The sequence below is a fragment of the Lissotriton vulgaris genome, chromosome 1_1 (assembly GCF_964263255.1).
Source record: "Lissotriton vulgaris chromosome 1_1, aLisVul1.2, whole genome shotgun sequence".
Taxonomy (NCBI): domain Eukaryota; kingdom Metazoa; phylum Chordata; class Amphibia; order Caudata; family Salamandridae; genus Lissotriton; species Lissotriton vulgaris.
Genome location: NC_141685.1, coordinates 140,991,967 through 141,014,357, shown reverse-complemented (window position 1 = coordinate 141,014,357; position 22,391 = coordinate 140,991,967). Strand labels below are relative to the sequence as shown.

General features: G+C 42.7%; 1 protein-coding gene across 1 annotated transcript in view; it reads right to left on the bottom strand.

The window, feature by feature from the left end:
- Positions 1-5,458: 5,458 nt before the first annotated feature.
- LOC147737808 (uncharacterized) overlaps positions 5,459-22,391 on the bottom strand; it is a 450,038-nt gene continuing 433,105 nt past the window's right edge. The window contains 2 exon segments of the mRNA XM_086924979.1: positions 5,459-5,669; positions 5,964-6,318. Of these exon segments, the coding sequence (XP_086781105.1) occupies positions 5,459-5,669; positions 5,964-6,318 (566 nt within the window).

The window sequence follows — 22,391 nt, the reverse complement described above, 5'->3', positions numbered from 1 at the left end:
TGCTTAACATACCTGTGGGTCAAGTTCTACCACAACAGAGTTAATCTACTTGAGGATAATGTGGGATGCGTGATTGGAACCCCAAGGTCCTTCATGAACTTTTGGGGGGCACTTCCGCTTTCAGTGATGGGAAGGATAGCCCTTTTGAAGACGGTAGCTCTCCCCCGGTTCCTCGTCATTTTTACTACCCTTTCCCGGTGGATACCAGGGGCGCAGTTCAGAGAACTGAAAACCCTGAGCAGAGTTTATTTGGGGATTAGGGCATCGGAGAGTGGCATTGGCCACCATGCAGCGCCAGACAGTAAAACGAGGCCTCGCAGTCTCTGATTTCTAGCAATATTACATATCGGCCCAACTACAGTGGCTGGTTCAGGACATTGCACATAGATTATCAGAGATGACCCCTGGCTCCTTTGTACCACCACTCTGGGAGCTCCTTTGGGTTTTCCTTCGAGTGCGGTGGTCAAACCTAGATGACTCCACTGAGTTCCGTACACTAGCAAAGTGCTGGAGAAGGAGTTTGCAACAAATATACACTAAGATCGCATAGTCTGCAGCGCCACCTATGGATTTCCTGCATGTACTTCCATACGGGGGATTGGGAGGAGCTGGCTGTATGGGTGGTAGCAGGGGCAATGAAGCTGGGGGACCTGTAGAGGAATTCAGAGCTGATTCAGTTTGAGGACTTTAGAGAAGAGTTCAACCACCCCCAGGGGCATTTTTTTATTCACAGGGCACTCACATCGGCTACGATGAAACACTGGGGAGGGGGGGATACCAATATACAGCACTCTCAGCTGGTAACATAAGAACAGTTTCATGCCTTTAAAGAGCCCTTTGGATGGGTTTACAGCTGCCCCTACATACGCTGCGAGCCAGATGGGAGGAGGGCCTAGGTACCCCTATTAGGACAAAAGACTGGGACAAGATTAAGGAACGGACGCCAAAGGTCTCTAGAAATGCACAATTAAACGTAAATTTTTTATATGTTACATAGATCATACTGGACACCAGAACGCATTGGCAGGTACTTCCTAGTACCGGATGCAGCCTGTCCTCGATGAAGGGAATAAAGGGCCCACATTCTTCATATGTTCTGGTCATGTCCATCAATTCATACTTTCTGCAAGGGAGTCCTACAGATGACTCAGGAGTGCATTGGAAAGGATCTCCCACGCATCCGGACATTGCTTACTGGATCAGATTCTTCGCCCTACCATAACAAAGTTAAGGAGATTTCAGGACTTAGCAAGATAGCTTGTAATTGGAAGGCAGTAAGGGGGCCATGACTATTGGTGTGGAAGAGGGAGCTGGTAAAGTGGGTGGGCTGAAAGGGGGGAGTCCTCCTGTGGGAAGCGCAGAGGGGCATAGGCAACATTCAGGGTGCCCAAGCTTGGGGCTGACAGCTTGACTGATCCAGGGCCAGACATTCCGGCAAGCTCCCCCACAGGATCGCCTTGACGACTTGTGTGACTGACTACAGGAGTCCCTCCACGGGTCCGGTCCTACAAAAAGTGCGACTAGGACCTGCCTTGAACACGGAGTTTGGCACCCTCCAACAGGGAAGATTACCGGCTTCGCCAATTTATTATTCACACAATTGATTATGAAGAAAGTGGTGTACTGACTCACGGTTAGTTAATTTTAATGATGACTGAATGTAACAATCAGAATGTAAGCATTCATGCGGCCCCAAAGATACCCATGAGTTGTAATGTATACTCTGCTTATTCCTGAAAATTCAAAAAAATGTTTAAAAAAAGACAAAAAAAAGAGAACTGTTTGTTGACCAAAGAAAAGGAGCACCCAGAAGGTCAAATCTCAGAGAAGGAGGTCCCAGAATCCAATAAACATCTGACATCTGGTAAGTCGCTGGGCCCATGTGGGTTCCCAGCAGAGATCTGTAACTGCCTGGCCACTCCCCTAACACTGGCATTTACTTTTTTTTGAGGTTTTATAATTATTGCGGAAAAACATGAAATATATAAAATACAGTCAGCCATTTCCACACATAAAGCATTTGTACTGTAACAACATTACGTGGATATTAGGGACACCCACAGCAATAATATGATTTCTTGCAATAAGATCTAGAAACAGTGAGCAAACTGATTCTGACCCCTAATGTATTCCTGGTGTCAAATCAAGAGGTGTCGTATAACAGCTCCATTATTCATCACCTTCCAGAGGTCCCAGATGTTGCCGTGCTTGTAAGAGCATCCCCTGGCCTCACAGATTGGCTGTTGTAGCATTCAAGAACAGTCCATGGATGTGTCCGTTGTGTTACACTGGGTGCAGTCGCATCGCTCCACTGTTGTGCTATGTCCCTCTTCCCCAAAAAGAGGCCTAATCTTATCAAAATCGGTACTGCTCTTGTGAAACCCTCGTCCTTCAAGAAGTTTGGCAGGGCTATCTTAGAAAAGCACCTTTGTGGCCTCCTAAGGACTCTCAGCAGTGCTCCAAATATTCCCTCCTAGAAAGGCTTTAAGACTGGACCTAGGAAAACCATGTGATTAAAATAAATCTCTGGTGTGTGGCCACAATGTTAGTATTCCGGTCTTGATCCTCTGACGATTTTCGATAATCACTAGGGGTCAACTATAACCTATATAAGTATATGAATTGCAGCCTCAAGAGAGGCCATCAGAGCAAACGTCCATTCCTCATTCTGCAGCTGCCCAACATTTGCTTCCCAGGTGTCTCTAAGGCATGCACAAGTGTCAGGGGTGTTTATCACCAGGGATCTGTATATTTATGCACAAGCTTCCCAACTATCAAATCCCTCTAATTGAGCAGCTGCCTCCAACAACATAGTGTAAACTGTACCTCACGGCTTGCCACTGCGTCATTCACTCCTACTCAAGGATCATGACACAATAATCTAATCATAGCTTGTGGATAAACTCACAATGCAGTCTTTTCAGTTTATTAGATTAAGTCGCTCTACTGACAGAGACAAATGTGGCCACTAAATGAATAGATAGACATTAAGAGACATTTCCTCTCTTGAACATGTTTATTCACCTAGAAGGAAAAGTGTGAGACATTAATCCACTGTGGGTTTGTCAGACAGAATCCCTTTAGGGTCAAAAGCAGGACAGGGCATTACCAATCTGTTCGTGCAAGACGCAAACATACATTTCACTTGAACGGCAACCAATTGTCAAACAGGTTGATCAATCTAAAATTGGAAAAATCTTCTGGGGCCTCGTTCTGTGGACCTTCCTCTTGACCAACAATAGGACCAGAGCTAGTGGTCGGATCCATTTGTTCCACCAAGTGGGTTTTCTCATGTAGAGTCAAACTCTTTTTCACGATTGACACTGCCTTGGAATTTGAGCACTGATACGTTTTTCTAGAGTGGAAGTTCTCTTTTGAAATAGGTGGATTATTTTATCTTCAGTGTTTCTGGCATTTCCAGCACTTTTAAGGATTTATTTTATATTAGCGTTTCTAGGTTTGATTTTCTTTGGCATACATGCCAAGACAGGATGCAGTTCTTTCGAGTCACCTTTACACCTGATTGGGCAGCTCGTCCATGTTCTCATATAAACTGTGTCTGTTTCGTTTGATATTTTATATTCAGTTGCAGCTGTGGGAATTTTTACATCTTCGGGGTCTTATAGGCCCTGGAGGGAAGCCCACTGGACCAGCAGAGGCTATGGCCTTTACCCCTACATTAGGACAGTTCACCAAATGTTGTGAGCTCTACCACGGCTAGCAGCGATCTCTGTACCTTCAGTGGCGCTGCCATTCTAGCGGCTCTGCTGAAGGCACTGGACCTTCACCAAGTGCGCATCTCATTTTAGTACCCGCTCTGCAAACTTTTTTGTTGGCAAGTAACAAATTCTCAGAACAGCAGTTAATTTCTTTTCCATTTACTTATATTTACACCGACACACCCACACATTTATACGTATGTATATGTGTGCATATATATTGTTTAAAGGCATATGTTGGTAAGAAGCACAGAAGGACATCAATTCTACAAAAACCGGTACATATTCTATAAAACAATACCAGAGCGATTAAAATGTCAGACATATGTGTAGAAACAATTATATTGTGAAACACCAGTCCATAGAACTTTCACGAGCTCTATCCCCGTGCAGTTCCTGTGACCACGAGCTTCTTTCTCCCCGGATCTGCTGCTCTGATCGGTGCCTGTCCTTTTATACACACAAGAGGCATGTGAACTCACATAGAAGCCCCCCATTTACCCCCCCCCCACACACACTAGCGGTGGTGCAAAAGCGCAAATAAATCCACGAGGGTTATGGTGCTACCACACGCAGAAGTTACGTAGGAATTTACTTCAGTTAGGGGAAGTGCTAAGACAGAGCTTGAGCAGAGTAATCGAATATGAAAAATGATTATGTGAATTCTAGATCCTATATTTGGCTGTGACTTACATGTGGGTTAATTAGCCAGTGCATACCGAATGAAAGAGTCACGAGAATTGAGATCCCTTCGTAACGATTACAAATATATAATGGCCAAATTGATGCAGAAGGAGCTTTCGCCCCGGATGTAGGGGTCACTGCGTTTTCCTACACTGGACTACCATAACTCCCCAGGCGATCTTGGGGAGGCAGAAAAAGTGAAGGTCATCACTTCCTACTGAGGGCAAGATGAATGCCATTTTCACCCAATGGCCCTGTTGAGCATGAACCAGCAGGTCAAAGGATTATGCCTGTGGTGCAGCAGAAGCTCCGCCTATGTACACCCTGCTGAAAAACGACGGTTTTCCATCTCCAGCAAACACCAAATGACAACACTTGCGTCTTTGTGTGCATGTTATAGGGTAATATGACTGAAACCTCTAGAATTATATCTATGTTTATAAGTTTCTCCTTTATTGTCATGTCTGGTTTTCTGGTAAACGGCTATAAATTGGATTTGATGTTTGATTGGAATATAATCTCTTTTCTTTACACAATTCCGTCTGGAGCACGATCCCACTGTGTGTTGGATTCTGCAATGCTTCAATGTGTAAACTTTGTTGAAAAAATACTTCAGATAGTACAGAATTCTCACCAAATTTAGAGGACCAGAGCCTTGATACAGAATAACTGCATTTGCCTCCAATGGCATACAGAACAACATTTTAAATCCTCTGCACTGTCTTTAAAGTAAAGGGTAGACATGGACCTAAATGTCACCAGTCAATGAACCTGAACTATATTCCAAAGAGTAACCTGAAATCTTGTGATATAAATCGGATAGTTTATGCCAGGAACAACTGAAAAACCCTACGGTGAAAAAAAACTGTTTTGGAATTCTCTGTATCCAAAACAGAATAATATAACTAATCTTACAATGCATAAAAAAGTGAAAACAAGCCTATTTAAAGAAGCTTTCCTAGCCACCCAGGAAACTTTTGAGATTATATCCGAACAGTGTGTATTCTTTCATGCTGAATGAGATTGCCTATGTGATTGAAGCTTTTCAGGCACCGTTAAGGCTCTTCTCCAGAATACGTTTTCTCATGTCGAATAAGACTGGAGTTGAGACTGAAACATTTCTGGCACTCCAAGCAGTGATAAGGCTTTTCTTCAGTATGTGTTCTCTCATGTTGAGTGAGAATGTATTTGCAGGGGAAAGTTTTCTGGCATTCCAAGCACTGATATGGCTTTTGTCCAGTGTGTGTTTTCTCCTGTCGAATGAGACTAATTTTGAGACTGAAGCTTTTCTGGCACTCCGAACACTGATACGGTTTTTGCCCAGTGTGTAGTCTTTCATGTTGAGTTAGACTGCTTTTGTGATTGAAGCTTTTCCGGCACTCCGAGCACTGATAAGTGTGTGTTCTCTCATGTTGAGTGAGATTGAATTTATGACTAAAACTTTTCTGGCACTCCGAGCATTGATATGGCTTTTGTCCAGTGTGTGTTTTCTAATGTCGAATGAAACAAATTTTGAGACTGAAGCTTTTCTGGCACTCCGAGCACTGATATGGTTTTTGCCCAGTGTGTATTCTTTCATGTTGAGTTAGATTGGCTTTTAAAATGAAGCTTTTCTGGCACTCCAAGCAGTGATAAGGCTTTTCTTCAGTATGTGTTCTCTCATGTTGAGTGAGAATGTATTTGCAGGTGAAAGTTTTCTGGCATTCCAAGCACTGATATGGCTTTTGTCCAGTGTGTGTTTTCTCCTGTTGAATGAGACTAATTTTGAGACTGAAGCTTTTCCGGCACTCCGAGCACTGATACGGTTTTTGCCCAGTGTGTATTCTTTCATGTTGAGTTAGATTGGCTTTGTGACTGAAGCTTTTCTGGCACTCCGAGCACTGATAAGGCTTTTCTCCCGTGTGTGTTCTCTGATGTTGAGTGAGATTGTATATCAAGACAAACACATGGTGTAAAAGAGTATATCTCTCTGGTTATCAATACGGATTTGGAAACAAATAATATTTTCTCAAAGCCCAAATGTCGCCTCTGTCATTAAGTCCTGTGGTCGCTGTATGATATTTCTCGATCAGTCTATCCTCTAATCTGTTTAGCTTAGTCTGTATAATTTCCTGAGTGTTGTTTTGAACTTTAATCAACTGATATTGATCTCACTATGGCCAGGGCTCGAATAGTGCTCTACCAGTGATGCTCCAATGATTTTGCACTTTATTCGAAATTTGTGTTGTAAAATGCGATTCTTTATCGGCTGTGTAGTTTGACCGATATAGTGCTTATTACATGGACAGGTGACACAATAAACAACATTCTTTGTGTTACAATTACTGAATGCTCTCCGGGTATGTCGTTGTCCATTAATCATCACTTCTTTAGAGTCTTTTGTCAATATACATGCCACACACTGTTGGCACCTGAAGTGACCCACCACTGGCGGCAGGCCGCATCATAAGCAGAGTCTTGTGCTAGAGGGTCCTCAGACCCCTCCCAGTCCTCCCCTTCCTCCGAAGTCGAACAGGCTCAAAATAAGGAGGACGAACATAGAGCACAAAAGGGTCCATCGGCGTCGGTATTGGCCAATAGGGCAAAGGGTCCGGGTCAGAGCTGAACCTGGGGACGACGTCATCCCAAGCAGGCGACATCAGAAGCGGTGCTGTGGAGATCAGCGCTGGTGGCGGTGTCACCAGGTCAACCGGCGTTGATTGGGGTCCGATTCCATATCCATGGGGGGCTTGCGGCGTCGGGCGGGAGCAGCTGGCGACACAGGGGCTGGAGTCGCCACAGATGGTAAAGCAGGACCCCCCATCGGGCCTAATACTTAACTTACATTGCCTCCGGGATAAGCCTTCCTGCTCGTGTCTCGTTACCTAGAACTCCTAAACATACTTATTGAGTAAAGTTACAGGCAATGAGGTATCATAACCATGAAATTGACCAAATGTTCTGCATCATCACATTTAAGCATTTTCCTTATGGAGTGGGATGGCGATTGCCATTGGAAAGGCAAGGTTTGTGGCTATTCTCACATATTTTCCATGATTTTTCCTACACAATTTGAGCACCTACACTTGATGCCAAAAATGGCCGATGTAAGTGTGCTTATAAGAGGGAGGTATCCTGTTAGCAAGTAAGTGTAAAGGAACGAAAGTCTGGCAAATGAAGTGCCGTTTGGTACCGATTTGCGGGTTGATCAACCATCGCACAACTCTGCAGGTCATAAGAAACGAGACAAGTAGATGAATTATACGTCTTGTTTTCCTTCCATCTCTTTTAGATTGCTGGGATACTGAACCCCTTCGAGTCCATGGGGCACAGTTAGGTCCCACTACATGTATGTAAATATGTACGAGTGTGTGAGCAAGAGGAATGTCTGGTTTTGTCACAGCAAGGTGCCCATCACGTTTTTATGCATGAGAACTACCACGTTTTGTGCATGAAAACAATCACGTTTTTTACATATAAAAACGTCCTGTTGAGGACCACGGGAAATGTAATCACGTTTTCCACGTGCAATCCAAAATATGTATTATGTGTGTTCATGTTAGGGGTAACACCCCTTGACTTTTCAAGTTGTTCTTTGTCTTACAAATTCAAATTCAAATGAATACATAGGTACTATATGCATGCACTAAATGTCGATTGCAGCATTTTATTAAAAAACTCATTGCAGCGTTAAGGAGTGGCGAACACAGGGCTGGTCCCTGTGTAGTCCCGAAGAAGTGCTTGGGGTATGCACGAAACATGTTGACAGGAGTTGATAGGTACACCTTGACACATTACGTTTAGGTATCCTTTTTCCACCCCATATTTCAATGTTACCACTTGGAAGCAGGAATAAAGTTTATTGAAAGCTTACTGGGCAGGTATTTTTAAACACATCACGTAGACCACTCCACTATCACACCCGCACCACACATAGTCAATTATAAGTGCTCCTACGTAATTCGCAAGTCGCAGCACGCCCCAGCCCGTAGAGGACTGGGATGGCCCCTATGATGAAGCTTGTCACCATGGGGCAACCCTGGTGAGTGAGGGGACACCAAGAAAAAGAGCAATTCTCTTTTTCCATCTACTATACCTTCCAGGCGAACCCCAATGAGTGTTGTGAATGGAATTATAGGGACCGGCTAGGCTTTCAGGTTTCTGTTTTCAGAGATCTTATGTTGACTACAGTATTTGGAGGGTGAGCCTATGCCTTTTTCCTCCTTCTAACTCCCTTTCCTTTTGTACCGATGTAAGTGTGCACATTGGGTGTGAATAAGAAGGTGGAGATAAAAAAACATTTCACGGTCTAATTCACGTTTGCGTCACAGCCTCTACGACAGACAATCCACGGAAGAAAGTCTGGGCCAAATGTACCAATCACCATAATCTACACATTTCATACACTCATACACTCATACACCCTGTTTCTTTAAGTGAATCCCGCAAACAATCGGAAATGACATGGAACAGGCTGCCCTTCAAACTGTACGTGCACAGGCCTCTGTTTACCTTCTTTATATTTTTTTTAATGAAAGCTTCGTGAAACACAAATGCACATTTTCAAGCTATACAAGCACCATTCAAACATTGTCCACGCCTCGAAGTTAAAGGCCCATGTTGATAAACAGAGTCAGATTCTGAAAGAGGAGATTATGACAGGACTTTGAATAACTATTGTCTTAAAGACAGCAGCCTTCCCATGCAGACTTCTAATCACAGGTGTTGAAGGAAGAGCACGAGGTAAGAACACAGGATAGTATGGATTTTGCATAAGTCATATAAAGTACTACGTACTACGTCAAAACTATTTCCAATCTAATAGAACCTGCGGTTCAATGGTGGAAATTCCGGGCCCCTCCGATCAGCCACTGAGGTAATCGTCACAGGTCACATATGAACCGATTGACCATGGAATGAGGCTGATCGCAGTTGTATCGATACTGCATTCTATGTTCAGAGGTAACATTAAAAACAACGTCACAATTGCACCACAACCGTTTATAAAATAAAAGGTTGACAGTGTTTTGTAGAACTGGTTTCAGTGCATCAGAAAGAAAAAACAATGACGTCAAAAGCATCATTCAGAAACAGCAGGGCAACATTCAAACATAGAGCAATATGGGGACGTATGCGCTCCACAACGGAACACAGGCTCTGTGATGGGGCTGATGCATAGGTTAGTGTGGTACTGAAGAGTCCCTGCCTGAATATGCAGGAGGCAGGATGCACAAATATCCTAAATGCTTAGGTCTCGCCTATAGACAAAACAAGCATTGGCATAGCCAATAGGTCTCGCCTTTGGGACCTTATAAGTGTTTAGTTATGCAGCACAATATCCTTGTTTTTACGGCCCTTAGCATCACGCTGTTTGTTCATTTGCATCTCTCAGATGCTGCGAGCCAAGAGATTACAATCTTTACTGCAAGGCTCAAAGCACTTAATTAGCTTGTCCTGGTTTCCTTTCACAACTGGCGAAAACAAGTTAACATTTCACACTATACGAGACTTTCAGTCTGTCTTCTTTGTTTCCCTTTTCAGACATTATTTACAGTTGCGGGATAATGCGGAACTGGCTGCGTGCACCTTGTATGGATGCGGGTGGAAGACACTGGGGCCGATTCTTTGTGCTTGTGAACATATGATCTGCTTCCCAAAGTGGGCCTAAGTCCACTGTGCTGCATCATTAGCATACGTGAAATTGTTCTTCAGTCGTACTTTCTCGCATATTATTCTAGCAGCATCAATATTTGTATTTTAAGTTATGCTCGTGTTATAGTGTACAATGGCGCAGCGCTTCAGGCTGTTTCATAGTTGTAACCTCTGCCTTGCTGAATTCGCAACGGATTTTGAAAAACTAAGGAGTTCGGCCCTTGTGGACACGTGGTTAGGCTGGACCCTACTTAAATGAGAAAAACACAAACATGCCCAGACCACCATTATTTTAGACAGAATTCGATAGGCCAAACCATCAATTGTCTAGTTTGATCAGGTAGTTTTATTTATACCAACTGTTTATATGTATTTTTTCAATTTTTTATGAAAACATTTTTAGCAAATAGGACCACTGTACATCCATGTCTTTACACTGTTATACAATACAATTTACAAACAAATACTGACAAAACAGAAGATCATTGAATACTGACATCCTACATAAAACACAAAACTAATACACAAAACCATGCATCATATAATCATATGCCTTCAAATTTGATACTTAAATCAATTCTAAACTAAAGGAGTTTTAGTCAATTAATGACCACTGTTTGGGCCAGCAAATGATGGAAAAAATGCTCCTTTAGTAAGTGCAGACGCGTTTCGAGTCCAGGACACCAGTCCCTGGGATCTCTTCAGGGCGTTGTCATTATATCTATGGAAGATACAAAGAAAACAATAAAGTTTTATTCACAATGTTCCATGCTCGCCTCCATTCAAATGAGACTCAGTATTTTAAAACATTTTGTGCGAACCTACCAAGTAATTTCCAAAGAGAGTGGGAACTACGGAATACATTCTTGTAATTACACGAATCTTGTCGCGTGAGGGAGCAAACTTGAAAGTCTTCCTTGCCTGTTAGATGGTTGCCTCCGCCTTACATGCAAACTGCCATTCTGTTAAGAGAAATGGCTAATGTTGTTTCTGTGCAATTGCTGCTTTGTTGCTTCTAAGATTTATAATACTTGCTATCTGACCTACCTTGTTGGGCCGATATATACAGGTTTCAGCTGGTTAAATTCGTGGGCCTTTTTGTGAATTCCCAACGAATGGCACGCCATGAACCGACTGCGTAAGGATAGCAGGGTGAGTTCATGTCTTAATTAAGTGAAGTAAATATACCATCACATCAAATGTCAGCAGCGAGCGTGAAACTCGCTGATCTTTTACATTTGTGCGTCCACCTGCATACAACAAAGCATTCTTATTACAAGCGATGCTCATGTTATAGTGAACATCAGTTTAGCGCTTCTGGCTGTTTTATAGTTGTAACCTCTGTCCTTACCAATTTCCTATCAATGGCATGGCGGGTTGACGTCAGAATTAAGTGCCGTAAATATACGATCACACTTGATGTCAGCAGCGAGCGTGAAACTCGCTGATGTTTAAAATTGCACACGCATCTGCACAAAACAAAACTTTATTATTTTCAGCTATGCTTGTGTTATAGTGAACACGGGCTCAGCCCTTCAGGCTGTTTTATAGTTGTAACCTCTGGCCTTACGAATTCCCAACGAATAGCATTACATGTACCAACTGCGTAAGGATAGCAGGGTGAGTTGGTCAGTATTAAGTGCTGTAAATATACAATCGCACTTGATGTCAGCAGCGAGCGTGAAACTTGCTGATCTTTTACAATTGCACACGCACCTGCATAAAGTAAAACATTCTCATATTAAGGTGTGCTTGTGTTATAGTGTACACGGGCTCAGCGCTTTAGGCTGTTTTATGGTTCTGACCTCTGGCCTTACTAATTCCTAACCAATTGCACTCCATGTATCAACTTCGTAAGGATAGCAGGGTGAGTTGATGTCAGCATTAAAGGGCAGATGCATCAAAGGGTTTTGCTCATTATGTTTCTATAGGAGAATGTGTTGATGCATATGGCCCTGCCAGGGTTTTTTTTTTTTAAAACATACATAAAATAAATTCTCATTTACAATGCAACATTTTAAGGTATTAGCATTATAAATGACAATGGCATTTCTTTATCTATTTTCAAAACTAACACATAGATAAAAACTTTACCATTTACAATGCTGATAGCTCTAACTTTTGCAAATGTGAGACCTATTGAATTGCCAAGGCTTGTTATACATGGAGTTGCACATTTTCTTGATGCTATTAGTACTGACGCACCTGTCCTAGCTGTTAGAAAAATTCCAATAATGTTCGTGGACGACATGCTGATAATCTCAAAAACGCCTGGGGGCTTGCAGCGTGCCCTCCAGCGCTTTGAAGAGTTTTGTCTTCTGAGGGGTCTTAAAATTAATTTCCTAAGACAAAGTTTATGGCATTCAATTAGCATAGATCGTTTAAAGGGAGAATGATGATGGATGGGCTACCCCTGGAGCAGGTTGGTGCTTTTATTTATCTTGGCATCAAACTGCAGAAGGATATGAGGTGGAAGCCACACATTGAAGGCATGACACTAAAGCATCGGCAGCTCGCTGGAACCCTAAGAAAAGAATTTAAAACTACTTTTACTAAACCCCTAAGCCCGGTACTCCAAAGTTACAATACCAAAGTGGTGAGCTCAGTTCTCTACAGGGCCGTGCTGTGGAACTTTGGAAACCTGGCCCACCTTACAATAGCGGAACACACGTTCTTCAGCGCAATTACTACTATGCCATAAAGTATACCGATGCTCCCTCTAAGGAACGACCTAGGAAGATAAGCTCTGAAGGACCTGGCCATACTACGCCCAATACTAGACTGGCATAGAATCTGGTGTACAAAGGAATTGGCCGTGTTCACACAGGGCCTAAGTTATATCGTAAACACGGACTGCTTCTGTGAAATTAGTTGGCTGCGCAAACTGAGAAGTTTGTTAAATAAAATGGGCCTGCAATACCTGTGGGATTCACCCTCCACCGAAACATTCCCAACAAAAAATTGTCTTAAAGAAGTTCATTGGGAAACAGTGGTGCACAATGAGTTTATGCGCCATGATACAACTTCTCTCTCGGGGCTTTTTCTTCAGACCAAGCCATGCCCTGGCCTTGAGCCGTATTGGGACATTATTGGGAACCCTCTGGATCGCAAACTCTATTTCCAATTTAAATCTGGATCTCTTCCATTGAAGTATTTTACATCTAAATGGTCTGTTATTAGGGGCAACAAATGTCACTTATGCACTACACAGGTAGAATCATTTGCACACGTGCTCTTTGTTTGTCCTGCGTACGTAAGGTTTGGCTGGTCCAGCTACGTAAGAACCTGGCTACAAGATCACATACTAAATTCCCGTCTGTCTGAGCATAGATCAGCCATACGTACGGGTAAACTGCAAGCCCCATTAGTCAAACACTACATCGAGGCAAAGCATAATCCAAATGATATACGTTGGTATATCTTGGAAAAAATACGCAAGTCATTGGGAACTCTAAGCACACAAGTGCGAAAATGCAGAGAAGTTTATTGGATCTTTACCTTGGATACATATATCAAAGGACTAAACAATGAGATACCCTGGGACCAGGTTATCAAATACAATTATGGTTGAACCACTCCTCTACCATCCTTGGTTCTTCAATACTTTTTCTGCACACTTCAGCTATCATCCTCTGTGCAATTATCTCACATGTAGTCTTAATTTCATTCGATTAGTACCCCCTGCTTCTTTCTTCAACCCTAGTATTCAACACATCCCTCCGCACGTTGACCCTCTCACATCAGGTCATTCCCCCTTTTCTATTTCTAATTTTTATTTGTTACCTTTATTTCATCATCATGATCTGACATTCTCTGTAGACCTATACTGTTATGCATAACATCGCTACCGTGGAGATTTTGTTATCTCCCAGCGCTATCATTACTATTCACCTTCAGAATTTCTACCTTCAATCTGTCATTGTCTATACATTTTTACATCGCTCGCATTTATAAATATATGGCTGTACATTATACTGGCATTTTTGCAAATTAGATGGTCTGATAGATATTAACAAATTGCCCACTACAAATATCTCGCTGTGTATTTTATCACCATTTGTGTAAATGAGGTGGTGACACATGCACGCTTACATTGTCCGGAACACATCATTAACACGTTCCAAGATGTCGGACTAAAGATAAACAATAACCCGGCACCTCGGACTTTGCCCTTTTTCTCTTTCAATCACTCTCTTGAGGGACGTCCCCTTTCCATCCACAATGCGCGCCAAATGTGCATTGATAAACATCGCTCCACCCAACAACGCCCTCGGCTCACCGGGACTCATTTCCAAGGCGCAAGGCAGACTCCACTATAGGATCGACCGCGGGACCGTCAATACAGGTATTTTTCGATCACCACCCCCACTGTGCCTAACAACCCAGCTCATTCCATCGGCAGGTCCGACGCGTGCCTAATTACACCTTGTCCCGTTTTCTCCTAGATAACGATAATACGGATCCCATACAGGCTGCAATCCTGGGACATTACATTTGGAACCCCGCATAGAATTATCAATAAGACCGCCTACCAGGTACTATTATAGGTGTCCTCACGTTACGGCCCATAACCTAGGGTTTATTTGAAAATCTAGGTATAAGTTTTTAATGGAGATATCCATTCAAAACATTCCTATCTGTATATACGACCACTCTACCCACAGATACAAACAACCACAGAAGTTTCTCCACTCCCTACTCTGATAGCCTGTTCACACAGCTTTACCATCTCATCAGACTCCATCATTGGATTTTGAGACACATTCAGTGTGCAGGTACTCATTATTTTCAACAGCCCTATGTATTAATGATTATTTCATTCGACTATCCTTTGAAATGTCGAACCCTTTTCTATTCCTAATTTTAGTACGAGCCAAATTTTCACCTATATGAACGGTCTAGGAGGTCCCTAATCTCCTTACATAAGGTAATCTAAAATCTCTATCCTTTCTAGATACTTGGGCCCCTTAAAGGTTTAATCCTCGTTTTTGCCTCACTGATATTCTATTCAATTTCCCCTTTTGCAGACTTTATTGCTTCCAACCTGTATACCACTTTCAAGCTGCCTTGATAATATTCACCCATTTTCAGGTACTTTTGCTTTCCTTTTTTCCTTCCCTACCCCTCCGTCTCTTTCTCCCGCTACTCCCGCACCTCCAAACCATCCTAACAAAACTTCCCCCTTTTCATCCCACCCGTCCGCACTGAACATACCTCCCCTACAATCCCCCCTCCCCTCCCCCCGCTCCTTTCCAGTTTCCCTTAATTGTATCCTTAGGTTGCAATACTAGTACTTATTTTCCCTTCCCCTTTTATTTGTATTCTTAGGTTGCAATACCAGTACCAATTCCCCCCCCCTTTTCTTTTTCTTTTCCCCCTCCCCCACCCCACCCTCCCTCCCAAACGGGTTAGCCAGAATGCCCAAAAAGTTGCAGGAAATGTACTTTTGCACTCTTGTATGATAGCTTTTTTTATATGTATATGTAATAGTAAATCTGTACACATGTAAATAAGGTTATTGTGGTAGTTCTGTGCCCCACTTTTTGATATAACATCTGTAAATATTGTATATAGATAGACACTGTTAAGGTTTTATTGTAAAGTTTTTTGTATAGGATAATAGACTGACATTGTGATATGTATAAACTGACACTGATATATACTTTTGTATGTTTGTATATATATTTCCCCATATAGGTTCTCTGGAAATACTCATGGCTTCCTGATGAAGGCTCACAGCCGAAACGCGCGTAGTACACTGTAACTTATAGCCATGTTTTAAACAACAACTGTAATGCATTATAAATACCCATGAATTGGAACTTACAGTATGTTATATATGTAGAAAGTTTGTAATTTATATATATTTAAAGTAGCCAAATATCATTGCTCTCCTCTCTTTTTAAAAAACCAAATATGATTGAATAAAGAACACCAATTTTTGTACCAAAACTTTGGTTTAGATACATTCACTTTTGTCCGATGTCAGTCACAGTCCATAATTTAACCTGTTCCTAATTTACTGTATTTCCAATTGTTACAAGATCACATACCACAGCCCTGCGTATCCTTTTCACTGATCCATCTCCCAGGTATGCAGTTCCGGTGGCAAAATATTTGAGGTGGATGTGGACTATACGCACTAAACAAATCAAGGATGAATAAAGTGCAGGATGAGGTCCCACTAGTGCGCAGGATTGAGCTTACGTCGTCCTGCGGGCTCTTCTACCCTTGCTGATGGGCTAACGATTGTTTTATGTGTGTTATTTTAACAATGTGTCTTTTTAATCTTCTTATTATTTTTTAACATAATGATGGTCCTGATTGCTTACTTGCACAATTGTTTAATTCAGATCTTAAATTTCTGTAATTATTGTTCTACTTCTTTTTAATTACAATGCTTTTATGACTTGCATAGGCGAATAAAGCTTTCTTGACTTGACATTTTACAGCTTTGGACTCACTGTGGCCTGTTACAGCTCGCTGCCAATTGATACATTTTACCGCTTGGGACCTCCTGTGACCTATTACACCTCGCTGCGCATTGATTCATATTACAGCTTGGAACCCACTTCGGCCTGTAGCAGCTCGTTGCTCAATGATACACATTGCATTTGCGGACCCACTGAAACCTGGAACAGCTGGGCACCCATTAATAAATGATACAGCTGTTACAGCTTTCTTCTCATTGATTCATGCTACCTCTCGGAACCCACTGAGACCTGTTACAGTTCACTACCCATTGTTACATGTTACCGCTCTGGACATACTGAGACCATGGTCTCTGCCCATTTATACATACTTCACCTTGGGCCTGTTACAGCATGCTACCCCTTGATATATGTTGCAGCTTTGGACCCATTGAGAACAGTTACAGCTCTCTTCCCATTGATACATGTTACAGCTTCGGACGCACTGAGACCTGTTACAGCTCGCTGCCCATTGAAACATCTTACAGCATGGGACCCACTGGGGCCTCTTACAGGTTGCTGCCCATTGAAAAATGTTACATTTTAAGACCCACTATGGCCTGTTACAGCACACTGCCCATTTATACATACTACAATTTGAGAACTTGGGAACAGTTACAGCTCGCTGCCCATTGATACATAATAAAGTCTGGGACACGCTGAGAACAGTTACAGATCGCTGCCCATTGATACATAATAAAGTCTGGGACACGCTGAGAACAGTTACAGATCGCTGTCCATTGATACATTATAAAGTCTGGGACAAGCTGATAACAGTTACAGCTGGCTGCCCCTTAATACATAATAAAGTCGGGGACTTGCTGAGAACAGCTACAGATCGCTGCTCATTGATACATAATAAAGTCTGGGACACGCTGAGAACAGCTACAGATCGCTGTTCATTGATACATAATAAAGTCTGGGACACGCTGAGAACAGTTACAGATCGCTGTCCATTGATACATAATAAAGTCTGGGACACGCTGAGAACAGCTACAGATCGCTGCTCATTGACACATAATGAAGTCTGGGAAACGCTGAGAACAGTTACAGCTGGCTGCCCCTTGATACATAATAAAGTCTGGGACACGCTGAGAACAGCTACAGATCGCTGCTCATTGATACATAATGAAGTCTGTGAAACGCTGAGAACAGTTACAGATCGCTGCCCCTTAATACATAATAAAGTCGGGGACATGCTGAGTACAGCTACAGATCGCTGCCCCTTGATACATAATAAAGTCTGGGACACGCTGAGAACAGCTACAGATCGCTGCTCATTGATACATAATGAAGTCTGGGAAACGCTGAGAACAGTTACAGATCGCGAAGTAGTGTGGCTCACTGGTTAGAGGCGGCAGACCCGAGAGCAGAGGACGGCCCGGGACCAGGGTTCGATTCCCGGCGCGGCAGGTTTCTGGACCAGGGTCAGCGGACTCGATAATTCTCTCGCCTTGGTGCCCACTCTGATCAGCGATCACACTCGGCAACTCTGGGCATTAGCTTGCCTCATCTTCACTAACGGCCCAACCAGACCCCGGGGATGCCTGGTCTCACCCTGGAGATACCCATTAAGGGACCATCTCTCAGGGAAGCCAGGAAGGGTTTCGCAGCGGTCGAAGCGCCTTGGGACCCTACGGGTAAGTTGTGCGCTATATAAATGCCTATACATTTACATTTACATTTACACATTTACATTTACATTTACATTTACACATTTACATTTACATTTACATTTACATCGCTGCCCCTTAATACATAATAAAGTCGGGGACATGCTGAGAACAGTTACAGATCGCTGCCCCTTGATACATTATAAAGTCTGGGACACGCTGAGAACAGTTACAGATCGCTGCCCATTGATACATAATAAAGTCTGGGACACGCTGAGAACAGTTACAGATCGCTGCCCATTGATACATATTAAAGTCTGGGACACGCTGAGAACAGTTACAGCTGGCTGCCCCTTGATACATAATAAAGTCTGGGACACGCTAAGAACAGCTACAGATCGCTGCTCATTGATACATAATGAAGTCTGGGAAACGCTGAGAACAGTTACAGATCGCTTGCCCTTAATACATAATAAAGTCGGGGACATGCTGAGAACAGCTACAGATCACTGCCCCTTGATACATAATAAAGTCTGGGACACGCTGAGAACAGCTACAGATCGCTGCTCATTGATACATAATGAAGTCTGGGAAACGCTGAGAACAGTTACAGATCGCTGCCCCTTAATACATAATAAAGTCTGGGACACGCTGAGAACAGTTACAGATCGCTGCCCATTGATACATAATAAAGTCTTGGACACGCTAAGAACAGTTACAGTTCACTACCCATTGATACATAATGAAGTCTGGGAAACGCTGATCGCTGCCCCTTAATACATAATAAAGATCGCTGCCCATTGATGCATGTTACAGCTTCGGACCCACAGTGAATCACAGAAGCCAAAAGGTTAAGGACCACAGCTCTAAAATATCTCCTAAAAAATCTTGAATGTCTTCCTTCTATATATTAGAACTTGGAATCTACATTTTCAATGAACACTGTACCTTCACCGACACCTCCCGTTCTTCATGTCTAATCCTCACTTTTCCTTACCATTCATAAAAGTACTTCTTTTCTTTTCCATCCCTTTCTTTTTTTAAATGTAGATTTTGGTCCTAAATCTCCACTTGCCAATCTTTCAGGGGGGCTCATTACCCTTTTACTACATTAGTTTTCTTTTATTACTGTCAAATGCGTCCACAGTCATCCCCATGAGCACATGCTCTCTCCTAGTACCCTCCATACTCCTCTGCTGCAAACGCTCTCCTATATGATGTAAATGAATATTCTTCTATTTCCTATGGGCCGTATTCATAGCCTCTTTGTAACAAAAGCCATTCATGAGTTAAAATAAAATATGATTATTATAATCAAGGGAACACATGTGCAATTAAATATGAATACACTGGTCTTTTCTCTGTATATACTTACATACTGGAGCTGAAAAGAGCTCATTGATATTAATGAGGTGGCTTTGTGTGTTCCATGTAGCGGTAACACACAGTCCCTATATCATTCCATCCCCCAGGCACCATCCCATTCCCCAGGCACCATCCCATTCTCTCTTCCCCTCCATGTGATCAGTTGAACGTTCCGGACCTGTCCATCCTCTTCTTGGGTGAAACAGTTGACTGGGAGAACCTTGTGAGTGTGTGATGGTATGCTCAGATGTGAGTCCCTTGCTCATTGCACCATCAGGATTCAAGCAAGCCGGGCCGAAGACGGCTGAAATGCCAGAAACCGGTCCCTGGTAGCTTGTTTCCTTCCCAGTATAAGAATTGGCTTGGTAGTTTGGTTTGCCCTATTCCCATCATGCACTGGGACAGGAACAGACTAATTTGCATGTAGCCAGGTTCTGAGCTGGGATGGTGCAGTGAACTAAAAAACGGTGATGGATCAAGCCCTGATCTTTGGACTGGGTAAGAGTGGTCTGCTTAATTCAGACACTCTGTTCATCACCACCCCCTTTTCTGAATCACAGCTACAGATCGCTGCTCATTGATACATACTAAAGTCTGGGACACGCTGAGAACAGTTACAGATCACTGACCATTGATACATAATGAAGTCTGGGAAACGCTGAGAACAGTTACAGATCGCTGCCCCTTAATACATAATAAAGTCGGGGACACGCTGAGAACAGTTACAGATCGCTGCCCCTTGATACATTATAAAGTCTGGGACACGCTGAGAACAGTTACAGATCGCTGCCCATTGATACATAATAAAGTCTGGGACACGCTGAGAACAGTTACAGATCGCTGCCCATTGATACATAATAAAGTCTGGGACACGCTAAGAACAGTTACAGATCGCTGCCCATTGATACATAATAAAGTCTGGGACACGCTGAGAACAGTTACAGCTCGCTGCCCATTGATACATAATTAAGTCTGGGACACGCTGAGAACAGTTACAGATCGTTGCCCATTAATACAAAATAAAGTCGGGGACACGCTGAGAACAGTTACAGATCGCTGCCCCTTGATACATTATAAAGTCTGGGACACGCTGAGAACAGTTACAGATCGCTGCCCATTGATACATAATAAAGTCTGGGACACGCTGAGAACAGTTACAGATCGCTGCCCATTGATACATGTTACAGCTTCGGACCCACAGTGAATCACAGAAGCCAAAAGGTTAAGGACCACTGCTCTAAAATATCTGCTAAACAATCTTGAATGTGTTCCTTCTTTATATTAGAACTTGGAATCTACATTTTCAATGAACACTGTACCTTCACCGACACCTCCCGTTCTTCATGTCTAATCCTCAATTTCCTTACGATTCATAAAAGTACTTCTTTTCTTTTCCATCCCTTTCTTTTTTAAATGTAACTTTTGATCCTAAATCTTCCCTTGCCAATCTTTCAGGGGGGCTCATTACCCTTTTACTACATTAGTTTTCTTTTATTACTGTCAAATGCGTCCACAGTCATCCCCCTGAGCACATGCTCTCTCCTAGTACCCTCCATACTCCTCTGCTGCAAACGCTCTCCTATATGATGTAAATGCATATTCTTCTATTTCCTATGGGCCTTATTCATAGCTTCATTATAACAAAAGCCATTCATGAGTTAAATTAAAATGTGATTATTATAGTCAAGGGAACACATGTGTAATTAAATATGAACCAACTGGTCTTTTCTGGGTATATACTTACATACTGGAGCTAAAAAGAGCTCATTGATATTAATGAGGTGGCTTTGTGTGTTCCATGTAGCGGTAACACACAGTCCCTATATCATTCCATCCCCCAAACACCATCCCATTCTCTCTTCCCCTCCATGTGATCAGTTGAACGGTCCGGACCTGTCCATCCTCTTCTTGGGTGGAGCAGTTGACTGGGAGAACCTTGTGAGTGTGGGATGGTTCACTGACTGGCTAATGCTATAATGTGCATGAACATGTGACATCCGTGCTCTTGCACCATGACGCTGATCCCATAATGACCAGTGTAGTGTAGTTTCTCTTTCCCTAATAGGCTCTGCGCATTGGAATAATATACACTATAGTTTTGGCATAGGACTGAGGTCAGTATGCCTCTATCGAGTACATTAAACTCAATTACTTTGTGTGCCAGCTAACTCAGAGGCCACTAGAAACTCCTTGAAAAACAAGAAGGGAGTAGTTTCTGGCAACCGCATAAACATGACAACTTTGTTTTTCCCTTTAGAATCGGAATATGTCTGAGAATCGTGGAAAAAATAGATAACAGTTTCACTCAGTCAATCGTGCATGCTTAGTTTCTTCAGAGTTACACAGAAAGAATAGATGGGCGTTTCAATAAAAGGATTTATTGAACAGTCTTGTTTCTCGTGTAAGAGATATGAGCTGTTACAATCGCAAGACAGTATGCAAGATATATTACGTACAGCATAAGCAGTCAGAAGAAATAATACTGCAATAGCATTGTTGTTTCGCTATGACACATATTCATATACATATACATACATAAGACAGGCTAAAAAGTGGATACTCATCTGATGCTTCTAACTAGTTCTACCCCAGTGTACCTAACCTAAGTGTAGTACAAGGTAAGACGTAGGTGCTGTATTCTATAGTATGGTAAGCTATAGTTTTGTATGCCAAGAGTCCCTCTAGGTTCTAGTCTGCTCCATACCTTAGAATGAGAGAGGTGGGAATCTCTTTCCAGGTCTCAAACTCTAACACTCCGCGAAGGGAGTCAGAACACTGGAAGCTGGATTCTCTGCGAGCATGGATGACAGCATCTAGTCAGTGCGTCAGGCTGGGACATAAATTCTCCTGGAGTTGTGGTTTCTTCTGAACTTGCCGAGGCGAGCCAAGCCGTATCAAGCCGTGCAGCG